This window comes from Ursus americanus, chromosome 10 (assembly GCF_024610735.1).
Source record: "Ursus americanus isolate L20-20 chromosome 10, mUrsAme1.1.p, whole genome shotgun sequence".
NCBI lineage: Eukaryota > Metazoa > Chordata > Mammalia > Carnivora > Ursidae > Ursus > Ursus americanus.
The window spans coordinates 829718-842502 of NC_142136.1; the positions used below are offsets into that span (position 1 = coordinate 829718).

A 12785-nucleotide genomic window follows, 5' to 3' on the forward strand; every position below is an offset into this window, starting at 1 on the left:
GTGAACAAGTACCCCGAGAAATCACAGTAGGGGACTCAATGCCACCTGCCACCAGGAGCCTCCTGGTCTCCGAGGACTCCTCCTGCTGGCCTCCACAGCAGCATGCGGTCGACGCAGAGGAGGGGCCATCCTTGAATCTTAGAGAGCAGCCCCACATGAAATACAGGAACACCCCAGAGACAAGAGAAATCCGAGTACGCTTACCCTGGCATATCCCTGCCCTGAGTGTCGGGGCATCTGTAGCAGGTCTGACGCTCGCCCCTCTTCACCCACCTCTCCTGCAGGGCACAGCACCTCCTCTCCACAGACTGGCTGCCCTGTCCTCACCACATTGTTTCCGAAATGCGTACTCTACGCTCCCGCCAACCCCCCGGCCCCCAGCGTTTCAGTTCTGTCCTGTATGTTGCCAGGGCCTGGAACCAGTGGACACTGGCCTCCCTTGTCACCAGTTTCATCCTGCCCAAGTCACTGCCAGACACGATCGAACAGCGCTGGACTCTTGCCTCGCGCACCCGTGAGGGCTCTCAGACCCGTGCAGACTGAAGTCCCACCCCTGCGGAGCGCGCACAAAGCTCCAAGCCACGCTGCAACTCAGAATTACAGCCTCGAGCTCCAGCAGTGCTCCCGGGTTCCAGTCACGCCAAACTGCTCTGGGTTTTCACAAGCACCGATGGCTCACTCTCCCTCTGGCCGGCTACACACGACCCATCCTCTCTGCTGCAACTCTGGCACGACTTCGGCGTCCCTCCTCTGGAAGCTCTGACAGCTCGCTGCTTCCTCCACTGCCGGTCCTGCCCCCGATTCTAACCATTACGCATCTTGGAACTCAAGATGCCTCCCACAAACAAAGACACATAGTATGGCAGAATGTCTTTTTATCTTTTTACTGAAATACGTGGTAATTCTTATAACCATGATTTGTCACGGCATCGAGGACATGTGACAAGCCCCTTGCCTCTGTCACAGCGCTGTGACTGCCTGGAGGGCAGAGAGCAGGTGCAGCGATCATCCTGTACCATCTGGTGGTGGTCTAGACAGGAAGTACTTGTTGAATGAGTGAATTCATCAACACATTCATGTAAGCTACAAGGCAGGATTAGCTGGCAGGACGATAATTTTATCAAGTAATCAAGAAGGAGTCTTGGAGTAAGCTGGGCCAGCAACTAGATTAGGAATAATCACACCAGTTCACCCTCACGTGTGGCTGTCTAGGAAGGAGAACTTGGGGATCTGCGGGTGGCCTGGAGGAAGCCTGCGTTCTGGCTACTCTTCAGATGCCAGCATCCTGACCGTGAGTTCTTGGACCTGTCCCCCAGCCTCCAGGACTCCTGAGCTGTGGCACTGGAGGCAGGAAGGGCGCCTCTCTGTGCCCTCAGAGAATGCTCTGAGACATGGTGCATGCTGGCCATCTTCCAAAGGTCCAACAGTATGGTCACCATTGTCCTGAAGGACAGACCAGTGCCAGAAATACTGTAGAGCTATAGTTACAGACGCCGAGACAACAGAACCAGAATGGACTCCGCTCACCCACTCCTGGGGAGACCCCTTGTTCTGGGCCACAGTGGCTTCACAGCCATGGCTAATCCAGACCCTCGACACCAGGTGGCACAGCTTTTGTTGCTGCCCTGAGGGGTTTCGACAAGCTCTGAAAGCTTCCGTTTCTCAAGGTGAGGGTATAGGACAGAAAAGAGTCCTTCAGCCAGAAAAAAAGTCAGAAATGAACAGGCTCCAACTACCTAATTCCACAAATGAAGAGAGAGACCCAGAAAAGTGCAGTCACAGCAGGTGCCTGCAACATGAAACCCACCCATGAGGCGCATGGAAGGGTACAATAATGGGACGGCTGCAGAGGTGGGCTGAGGCCAGACTGTAAAGGACTATGGACAGGATCTAAGGAGCTCCGTTTCCCTGACAGACACCGGCCCTCAAGGAAGTGCTGGCCAAACTCTAAGATGCTCCCGTCCCCGCGTCCTAGCCTGTAACTCCCTCTCTCCACCTTGGGAGGGCTTTGAACATGAGGGTTACATCATACGAGACTGTCTCAGCAGACCAGAGAGGGGCATTCTCCTGTTGGTTCAGATGAAGCAAATAACCATGTTGCTGAAGAAGAGGCCTTATGGCAAGAAGCCGGGGTGGCCTCCAGGGGCTGAGAGCAACCTCAGTCCTGCAACGGAGAGAGAGGAGCTCTGCCACCACCACAGCAAGCCTGGAATGTGGCTTCAGGAGAGACCCCAACAGCTGGCCCCATGCTTTCAGCCAGCCAGACCCTTGACCAGAGAACCCACTGAGCCGAGCTGTGACTCCCTACACATGCAGCTGAGCTTACAAGCAGGTGCTGGCTTACATCGCCAAGTCAGTGGGGATTTGTTACACATCACAGAAAACAAATACAGAGCATTTTTTTTTTCAAGATAGAAAGATGGCAGAATAAAATTAAGACACTTTCCAGAACTTTTCCTAAATACTGCAACCAGACCCAATAAATGGACACTCTATTGCTTTAATCAGATGAGTAAATTAAATGGTAAAAATTCCACTTAAAAAAAATTCTCTTATGTTAGGGGGCGCCTGGGTGGCACAGCGGTTAAGCGTCCGCCTTCGGCTCAGGGCGCGATCCCAGCGTTATGGGATCGAGCCCCACATCAGGCCCTCCGCTATGAGCCTGCTTCTTCCTCTCCCACTCTCCCTGCTTGTGTTCCCTCTCTCGCTGGCTGTCTCTATCTCTGTCGAATAAATAAATAAAAATCTTTAAAAAAAAAAATCTCTTATGTTAGATCACGTGAAATAAATGTTAGGTTTTGTTCTATATATAAATGGGCATTTTGAAAGCTGTTGTTTTAATATTAAGGATATTCATTAGTTCTTTATCCCATTAATGTTCAATCTCAAAGAATTTAAATAATGAACAGAAACTCATGAGCCAAAAAAAGGATATTCTCTGAACTGAAGGATCTGTGCCTGGACATGGTCTTCACAGACCTGGCGCAGCTGTCTGTAGAGTGTTGGGGAAACTTTGTGAGAACACAGATTTTCAACAGCCTAAAAACAAAAGAAACAAGTGATTATTCACCATGAGTAACAAATTAGGTCTTTAAAAAGCCCTGTGTGTAGAGACAGCTAAACTCACAACCATCACAGACAGGCACCTCCCACCCCCGCTTCATACTTACATAACCTACAAGTTACACAGTTAGGGTCAAGTGCAAGGTAATTATTGTCTGAACCCAGGGTCCAGTCCAGGTTTGGTAGGAATGGTAAGAGTGGATGTGGAACACGGGTTTGACAGCACACCTATGACAGCCCACGACAGCCACACGGCATGGCTGCACCACGTCTGAGCATCCACCTCTCAACCTGGCCGCACACCACCGCCACCTAGGGACTTCAAAACAAATCTGGACGCTTCCATGCATTTATGTGAGCTGGAGGACGCAAGGAAGCTGTGTGATTACAATGTGCAACCAGGGCACGAAATCACGGCCTCCGGCCCTCGGTGACAGCAGGGTGGGTTCTGCCCATGATGAGCCAAGGAAAAACTGCAAATGCCCAGGTGACACAGGCTATGATGTGCTGTTTTCTAGTTATCTTTCTTCAGGGTACATGTGTAATTTACTTCAGTTTGTCTTCAATTAATGAAAAAACGAATTTTTTAGGCAGAAACATCTTTCTTACTATATTTTTACCCACATCAAAAAAATATTTGTATGTTCTCACCAGTTCTAATAAAATTTTTCAAATTTCTTGTACAATACTAGCATCTCATCCAATCCAAATGAAATACTAAAAACAAATGTAGTTTTTTCTACTGACTAGTCTTGAGCCATTTAAAAAATTACTGGGGATACACCGCCTAAAAACACTTTAGAATCTGAATTTAACACAAATACTATATTCCTGAGGAAATAAAGACAAGAAATTTTTATAAAGCTATTCATTGTAGTAATATTTAAAACATTAGTAGTCCCCAAACTTAATGTTCCAAGAATTACTACATATTAACCTGAGTTAAAGAAATAAAATAATCGCTGTGTATAAAACACACGTTTACAAAAGCTAAAAGAGAACCGGAAAGGATGACATTAAAAAGTACAACTTGTTTTTTAGCAGGTTTATTATCAGTATAACAACACCACAGTAGGAAAGGCCCCATTTTGTCTTGCTATAGAAATAAAGGCTCATCTACATTCTGTGCTGAAATCCCAGGATTTCTTTCTCAAACTCTGTAATTCCTTTACTTTGCAGTCCTGTCTTTATAATTCAAAGATCTACCCTTTTCCTTCTTAAAAAACCCAAGATAACCTGATGACAAATGCCTTTGCTTCAGTAAGTTAATCATTAGGGGATCCCACAAACATAATTATCATGAAACGTTTTTAATGTAATACATGAAGAAAGCGTATTTTCTTCGGTAAAAATCAAGATAAGCTTAGTATATCCTTCACAGAACGTCATCTCACTGAAGGAATCACTAGGAATGCTCTAATTCCTGAAGCAGGAGTCAATGTCCTCAAAACAATCTTTCCCAGTTGTGACATGCTGTCACTGTTGATTTTAGAGCACTGTTTCTCATCCTATTTGGACATACTTACTGTTTACCCGAAGCACCCAGATTTATTTTGCATTTAAAACTGAGAATTTGGGGGCCTCTTAAAACCACCAGGCAAACCCAGAGAGCCAGGTTTGCTGTGGGTGCTGTCCGTTCTCTGAGTCTTTGCTGAGTCACTGCTGGTGTCTTCATATTACAGGCACCACACAGAGGGCGGCCCTCCCCTCTCGGGGCCCTGGCCAACTTCTCTGTCCATTACAGGAGCACCGCCACATAGAAGTCCCCTCCCCAAAGTAAGTTTGGGAGATTGAGTCCTATTTTAGGATTCAGAAATGCCTTCCCTGGCACATGAAGCACTGAATCTGACCTGTACGGGGCAGGTGCCTTTCATGTCCTCCCTGTTTGCCACTCCTATTTTCAAAAGTCCTAACAGAGAAGAGGAATTTAACTAATCCAATGATTAGAGGTGGGCAAACAGCACCTGTGTCAGGATAAAGGTGTTTTCCTTGCTCCCTCTTAGCCGTGGCATAAACCGCTTGTCTGAACGCCCACAGCTCGGCTCTCTAATCTAAGCCCGCCAGGCCTCCACACCCAAGTCCTCCAGGCTCTTGTCTGTGTTAGGACCACGGAGCATAGCAGCATCAAATGCCTGTTTATTTGCAGGGTCAAAACCTCATCCCTGAGTGCACTTGCCCCTTGGGGGTGGGATATCCAAGAAGGTGTTAAAGTGAGCTGTGAGGGTATGGAGAAAGCACAGCATCCACAAAATGAGGGTATGCCGTTCTGAAAGATGGTCTGTTTCAAGTAAAGACCTCGGGAGCCAAAGCTGAGATTAGAGAGAAAAAGGAGTAAAAGGTGCCATAGCATGAGAAAACATAAAGGAGAAAAGCAGGCTGGCACAAAGAACTATTTATGTAGATGAAGTGAAAATGAGAACTACCCCCCAGCTCTGGGGAAAATCACCCCCTGGGCCAACCCCTATAAAGAAAGGCGCACCGGCCAGTGCCCACAGCAGAGCCCACTTCACAGCAGCACTGGCACAGCGCTCTTCTGACAAACACAGGTGCACATGCACGGCTCAGGGTGGAAGGTGGCAGTGACGGCCCCGCATTACACAATAACCAGTCCTGAAGATGGATCCTACTCAATGGCAGGCCCACTGAAAGGTGATGAGCTCACCATTCTGGAAGGCGGCACCGATGGGGTTCTATGCCACCAGATTCCTACCCATAAGAAATGAGTGAAGAACATAAAAATTCAATCAGAAATGTGATCCGAGTGAGGGGATAAAATAGGAGAGGGAAGTCACATGGAACGAGGGCTTCCAGGAAAACCAGTGCCAGTGTGGCTGTATTTACCAGCCCTGACTGCACAGCACACAGCAGACACCTCATCCCAGACATCAGACATAAACTACCTCCAGAAACCACGGAGCCTGCTTAGTGCTGAGACCACTGATTTATGAAATCCTTTCTTTCTTTAAAATTTATTTGACACAGAGAGAGAGAGCACGCACAAGCAGGGGGAGCAGCAGAGGCAGAGGGAGAAGCAGACTCTCTGCTGAGCAGGGAGCCCGATGCAGGACTCGAGCCCAGGACCCTGGGATCATGACCTGAGCTGAAGGCAGATGCTTAAGCGGCTAAGCCGCCCAGGTGCACCCTATGAAATCCTTTCTGTGAAGCCAAGTAGATTTGAGTTTGCAGATTCTCCTGTTTTTGAAAAACTTATGTACTGAGTTCACTGTTGATTAATCTGTTACTTTCTCAAACTGGTCCATCAAACTACGTGTTTATAAGTGTCTACCATCCAGACCTTTTCACTTTGTCTCATCCGTTTGAGCCATCCTATTAATGCATTTGCTACCTAAGTCCACATTTTCCTTCACTAAATTATCACCAGGCAGGAGGAGTTCAGAGACATTAGTCTGACTCGAGACAGCACGGCCTTCCTCAGAACAGCAAATACCCCATGAGATGGCTTTGTTTTTGGGCATCAAAAAGGCCTGAAATCGAAATTAGCCCTTCTCTGAAACCCTTCTCAAAAATGCAGTCTTCAGTTTTCTGTTGTTTCATTATGCTGACAAAAAGGACTAAAATGTATAGACAGGAGACACACAAGATAAACTTTCTTCCGCAGGCAGTGATTACAGGTCTAAACTCAGGTCTTAAAAAACAGACTGAAAAGATCTACGCATTCAAAATATTCTCCTCCCAGCACTGCAGGAGGGAAGTGACTGCGGACAGTGCATGTGTGTTTGTGAAGACTGTCCCATCACCACACTTTGAACCTCCCTCTTCACTAAACAGAGTGACAGAGAAACAACAGGCAGACTATAGCAGATACACTGGGGTTCCAGGTAGGCCTCCCATGGGGTCTATCTGGGTAACGGACGCCTTGATGGGGAGATAAGAGACCCTACTTTGGGAATACTAATCAACATCAAGCCATCCTGAAAACTTCCTCAAAAAACCCCAAAATAATGTTCACACTTTGGTAAGAATTGCTACTTTCACGTAAGATTCTTCGGCAAAGTATATACCACAGCACCTCAGCAAAAACGGACTTTATTTCAAAACAACGGGTCAAATGCACCACCTACTTTATCACAGATCAGGATAAAGCAAGCGGTCAATAACTACACAACGATGTCACTTACTATTTCTGTCCCGTTTGCTTCCAAAAGATCTGAGCAGCTCATTCCATAGCCCTGTACTTGAACTCGCCGGGAACATCTCTGTGAGTGGCCAGGAGCCTGCCTGCACTCAGATCCCTTCATAAGTCAATCAGCTGATCCCCAGCAGGCCCTCCTGAGGTGCCCCCTGGAATGTGTGATCCCATTTTGTGGGTAAGCACCTGTAGCCCTCAGGGTCTCAGACACGCACATGGACACCCAGAGAATTTACAATAATAACTACGGTGACCATCACGAGACATCCTGCTGGGAAAAAGGTACAGCAAAGTCACTCTACCAGGAAAAATGATGGGGAATCGATACCTGATACTCAAATCTCCAGGAAAAGAGGAATAATAAGCCCTACCTGCAAGGTATAATACTTTATTAAACTAAAAACCTATGAGAGTTTAGACATTTGATAGGACTCCTGCTTCTGGTCAAGATGAAATAAGGAGATTAGGCTAGCCCTTCCGCCTGAATTTGTCAAACACAACACAAAATATATGAGGGGTGCCTGGGTGGCTCAGTTAAGCATCCAACTCTTGATTTCAGCTCAGGGTTTTGAGACTGAGCCCAGTGTTGGGCTCCGTGCTGGGCGTGGAGTCTGCTTTGCTTAAGATTCTCTCTCTCCCTCTCCCTTTGCCCCTCTCCCCCACCCCCCTGCTCTCTCCCTCTCTCTCAAAAAACCAAACCAAACAAAAATGAAACAACAGTTTTCAAAGCACTGCACACTGGCCTATGAAAGACAGTGATCTCTGGGAGTTGGGAAACAAGCCCCAACACTCCGACTTCCTACATCCCTGTTTCCAGGCTGTGGAGCAGGTGCAGTGAGCTGAGGCTTAGTCTCCAAGATGAAGGCCCAGAGAGAAGAGATGCAGCCAGAGAGGAGCTTGGAGATGAGTAAGGAGACCTCAAGGGTCACCCTCGAGGATTCAGCGGAGCACTGACCAGGACCTATATATGAGGAAACTGTCAAGCCCAGGGAAAAAACCACCCAAAAAGTTTAGAGACAACAGTGTCCGGTGCCCAGAAAGGACCTGGAATAGCACCTTCCCACAAGCCAGAGTGGAAAACCACAAGATACTCATTCAGGAAGGTTTTGCCCCAGTCGTGGGGCAATTAGCCTTGGACAAAATACTGCCCTAGTCCTGCCTAGCAAACCTTGAAAGCAAGACTCTAAAAGATCAAACTGTTTCCAAATAATTTAATAGGTCTGCAGTGAAGCTCAAAATATTTATAGAAATACAAAAATATCTATCACACTAATCAAATTCACAATGTCTGACAATCAAAGACTGTCCGACATGCAAAGAAGAAGAAAAACACAACCCTTAGTGGGGAGAAAAGGCAATCGAAGCGGCCTGGAACTGACACCCAAACAGCTAGTCTAAGTCTATTCCCCGTGTTCAGAAGTTACGTAGCGACAGGGAAGATACAGAAATGATTCAAATTGAGCAACTGGAGAGAAAACCAATGCACCAGACAAAAATTTCACCAGATGGCAGTCCTGGCAGATTAGATGTTGCAGAAGATTAGTGACCCTGAAGACATGAATGACCTGAATAGTTCTATGGCCACTAAAGAAACGTGCAGCTTAAGAGCTCCCCACTAAGAGAGCCAATGTTAACGATTCGCTGGGAATTCCCTCAAACATTTAAGGAAAAAATAATACCAATTCTATACAAACTCTCACGGAAAATGAAAGGGAGAGAATATCTGCACCTCTGAAACCAAATGCAAATACAGTACAAGAAAACAACACAGCACTATCTTCTGTGATCACAGGTGCAAAAACTAACGAAATACTAGCAAAACGAATTCAACAATATAAAAAAAAAATACACCACTACCAAGTCAGATTCATCTGAGGTCTGCAGGATGGTCTCACCATCTGAAAAGTCAATCAATGCAATAAACTGAAAATCAAATGAGTTGTATGATCATCTCAACAGTCATAGAAGAATTCGTCAAATCCAACAGGTACTTCTGGCAATTTCTCAGCAAACGAGGAAAAGAAAGGAGCCTCCTCAATCTGACAACGGGTATTTTTGGAAAAACCACACCTAACATCATTTTCATCAGTGATGAAAGACTGAAGGCCTTTCCCACAAGGAGCAGGGGCCCAACAAGGGAATCGACTTTTACCACCTCTGTTCACCATCGTTCTGGAGATTCTGAACAGTGCACGGAGGTAAGAGAAGGAAATAAAAGGCATGCAGAAGTGAAACCAGCTCTTTCACAGGCGACATGACTGTCTACGTAGAAAATCTGATGGACTCCACAAAAAGCCACTTGAAGTGAGGTTAGCAAGAGAGCAGCACGCTAGAGCGATACATAAATAACCCCACTTCTATATACTAGCATGAACCAGAAACTAAAACTTATACTGCTACTTATAACACTGCCAAAAATATCAAACACGCATGGGTAAGTTTCCCAGAAGATGTACAAGACTTACACTCCAGAACCCGAAGTAACCAGAAATCAAGGAAGAGGAAACAGAGCTGTGCCTTGTGATCAGCTGGTAGGCGTGGTCCCATCAAGACATCAACATTCCTTACACTGATCCAGAATCTGACACAATCCTAATCAAAATCCTAGTAAACTTTTTTGTGGAAATTGGCAAACGGATTCTAAAATTCATATGGAAATACAGAGAACCACTACATATGCACTCAAGTGGCTAACATTAAAAAAAATCTGGTAATACCAATTATTACCAGAACACAGAAAAACTGGAGCGCTCACACACTGCTGGTACAGATACAAAATGATAGAGCCATTTTGAAAACAGAAAATGTCCTAAAAAGTTAAATATACACTTATGACTCCGAGACTCTACTAGATATTTACTCAAGAGGAATGAACACTTGTCCACAAGAAACTTACATGTTAACGTTCATTACAGCTTTATTCATAATAACTCCCAACTGGAAACCCAAATGTCCGCTACCCTGGTGAAAGGTGGCACCTGTTCTCCCCAGCAACAAACAAATCACTGCCACACAGTAGGCGTGACACTCTCCAGCACGACCCTGTGCAAAGGAAGCCAGGTACGAAAAACTGCCGGATACGGGTTCCACTGACGAGACTCTAGCACTGGCAGAATAAACCAACAGCAAGGATATCAGTGACCTGCAAGGACTGGGCCAGGGGAGAGGAACAGACTTCTTAAAGTGATGTAAATATTCTATATTTTATTGTGGTAGTGGTGATTTCTACCTCAATACAAAATTTACTGAAGTACATGTTATATGTAAATTATACCTTAAAAAATTTATCAAAAAACATAATAAACTCACACAAACTTAATCCAAAGAAGGGATGTATGTCCATCAAACACAGTCAATAGTGGTCTTCCTTGGGTGGTGGGAGTGTAGGTGGTTTTAATCTTCCTTTGTACTTTTTTGTAACTTCCATAATTTTTATAACATAAACACTTTATGCAAACACAAAAAATTTTTAACTCAAGTCTCTTCATAGAAATTGTGGTATCATATCATTACCTAAAATATAGGTGACTAGTTAATGAACGTTATTCTTGAAAAATAAGGTATCAGAAAAACCAGTCTGTTGATAAATGTAATATCTTTAAATTAAATACAACAAAATCTGTTTGCGTGTCTTAACTGCAACAATCACAAAACAAAACGAAGAGACAAATACTGTCACGTATAATGCAATGGAGTTATAACAGTAATTTGATGCATTATTTGGAAAGTGATGAGAGTTATGTGGCTCTTAGAAACATACCTCTCTCCTGTAATGACATAACTTTAAATACATTTCTGGGTAGCTTGAGTCCAAAAGTAAAAATCCCACAACCACCAGAAAACAAAAACCCTCAATGACCTGGGGGACAGGCTGTCCTAGGACTCCTACGGCTCTCGTTGGAGGCAATTACTCGTATTTCTAGGATTTCCCTCATTATCGACTGTGAAACAATAGCGAGGACCGCACAATCCATGTCTGTATTACCCGCCACTGGACTCGGATAACTGTGTTACCCACCCGTTATATCCAAGCACCCAAGTGAGTGAGACAAGAGACCAGCCCCATCAAGTCTCGCCGTCCTAACAAGATGCCGCATTCTCGTCCCAGTGAGGACCCTAACAACGTCTACCTTTCTCCCAGGGCGGAGCCTCACCTGGTAGAGCTCTTCCAGGTTGTATCGGATGGAGGTGCTGCTCTGTATGGCTTTCACGGCCTCGTGGAGCTTCTGCCAGGTGTCCTGAGTGTAGTTGTCAGGCAGTTTAGGTCTGTCTGTGAATCCAGAGAGCATCAGTGAGGACGAGCATCCGCACGAAATCAGACCTATTCTAGGAAACACTTCACGAAAAGCACTTAAGAGGCACATAGGGAAGGAAGACAGAAATTAGGTTTTCCCGGTCGAAGTACTGTGTTTATCCACGTTTCGGGTTACAGACTCCGAGCCGCACCACCTCTGTTTCGCCACATACCCTTCGGACCAAGAGCAGGGAGACCGACGTACCAAAATCTACTTTTCACCGAGCGAGTCGGCTTCACCAACGTCGGAGCCGCACTAGGCACTGAGGGGCAGGGAAGCGGGTGCAAAGTGCAGGGAGACCCGTTACAGCACCACGAGCTCCGGGAGCTACCCCGTCCCGGCTCAATGGCTCGGCCGCGTTTACCGCCGCGGAGGGAGGGGAGCCCCGTCTCTCCCCGGGACCCTGCTCCCCGAGACAGGGACTTCCGGCGGCCTGGGACCGCCGCTACCGGGACCCCGCTCCCCGCCAAGACCAGCACTTCCGGCGGCCGGGGACGCCCCCCCTCCCCGAGACCCCGCTCCCCGAAACCGGCACTTCCGGCGGCGGGGACGCCCCCCCTCCCCGGGACCCCAGCTCCCCGCGGCCGACACTTCCGGCGGCCGGGGACCCCGTTCTCGGAGACCGGCACTTCCGGCGGCCGGGGACCCCCGCTCCCCGCCGCTACCCCGAACGGGCACTTCCGGCGGCCGGGGACGCCCCCCCTCCCCGGGACCCCCGCTCCCCGCCGCTTCCCGGGACCCCGGCTCCCCGCCGCCCCCACGACGGGCACTTCCGGCGACTGAGGCGCGGACCCCGCCCCGGCCGCCCGCCCCGCACCCACCTCGGAAATTCTTGATGACTAGTTTCTTGGAGCCGCCGCCGCCGCCGGGCTTGGAGGAGACGGCGGCCGCGGCGAGGGACGCGGGTTTGGTGAGGCCGTTGGTGTGCCCGACGAGCGCCGACAGGGCGCCCTTCCTGGGGGTCTCGTCGGCCATGGCTGCGGCCGGGAAGCAGCGGGCGCCCCGCCCCGTCCCGCCTCCCCGGCCGCGCGGGCGGGCGGGCCTCGCGTCAGCACCGCCCCGGTCGCCCAACCGCCGCCCCGCCGGCCCGGCGCGACCCCGACCCCGGCCTGACCCCGACACCGCCCCGGGCCGCTCCGCTCCGTGTGGCACTTGCAACGGTCGAGGGGGGGCGGCGGGGCGCAAGGCCGGTCAGCCCCGGGGGCCCAGCGTGCCCCGGGCGAGCCCGAGCACCCAAGAGGCGCGAACGAGGCGTCCTCGCCGAGGGTCGGCGGCGG

General features: G+C 48.3%; 1 protein-coding gene across 4 annotated transcripts in view; it reads right to left on the reverse strand.

The window, feature by feature from the left end:
* Positions 1-12483, reverse strand: part of CUL4A (cullin 4A) — a 46636-nt gene extending 34153 nt beyond the window's left edge. For 3 of the 4 annotated variants that reach the window (XM_087864948.1, XM_087864946.1, XM_087864947.1), the window contains exons 1-3: positions 12330-12483; positions 11368-11483; positions 2935-3039 (exon numbers count right to left, since the gene is read on the reverse strand). In XM_087864948.1, coding sequence (XP_087721074.1) covers positions 2935-3039; positions 11368-11483; positions 12330-12483 — 375 coding nt within the window. Of the gene's footprint in view, positions 1-2934; positions 3040-4589; positions 4731-11367; positions 11484-12329 lie in introns of those variants that run through there. The other variant, XM_087864949.1, reaches the window with a different exon arrangement.
* Between the last annotated feature and the right edge of the window lie 302 nt (positions 12484-12785).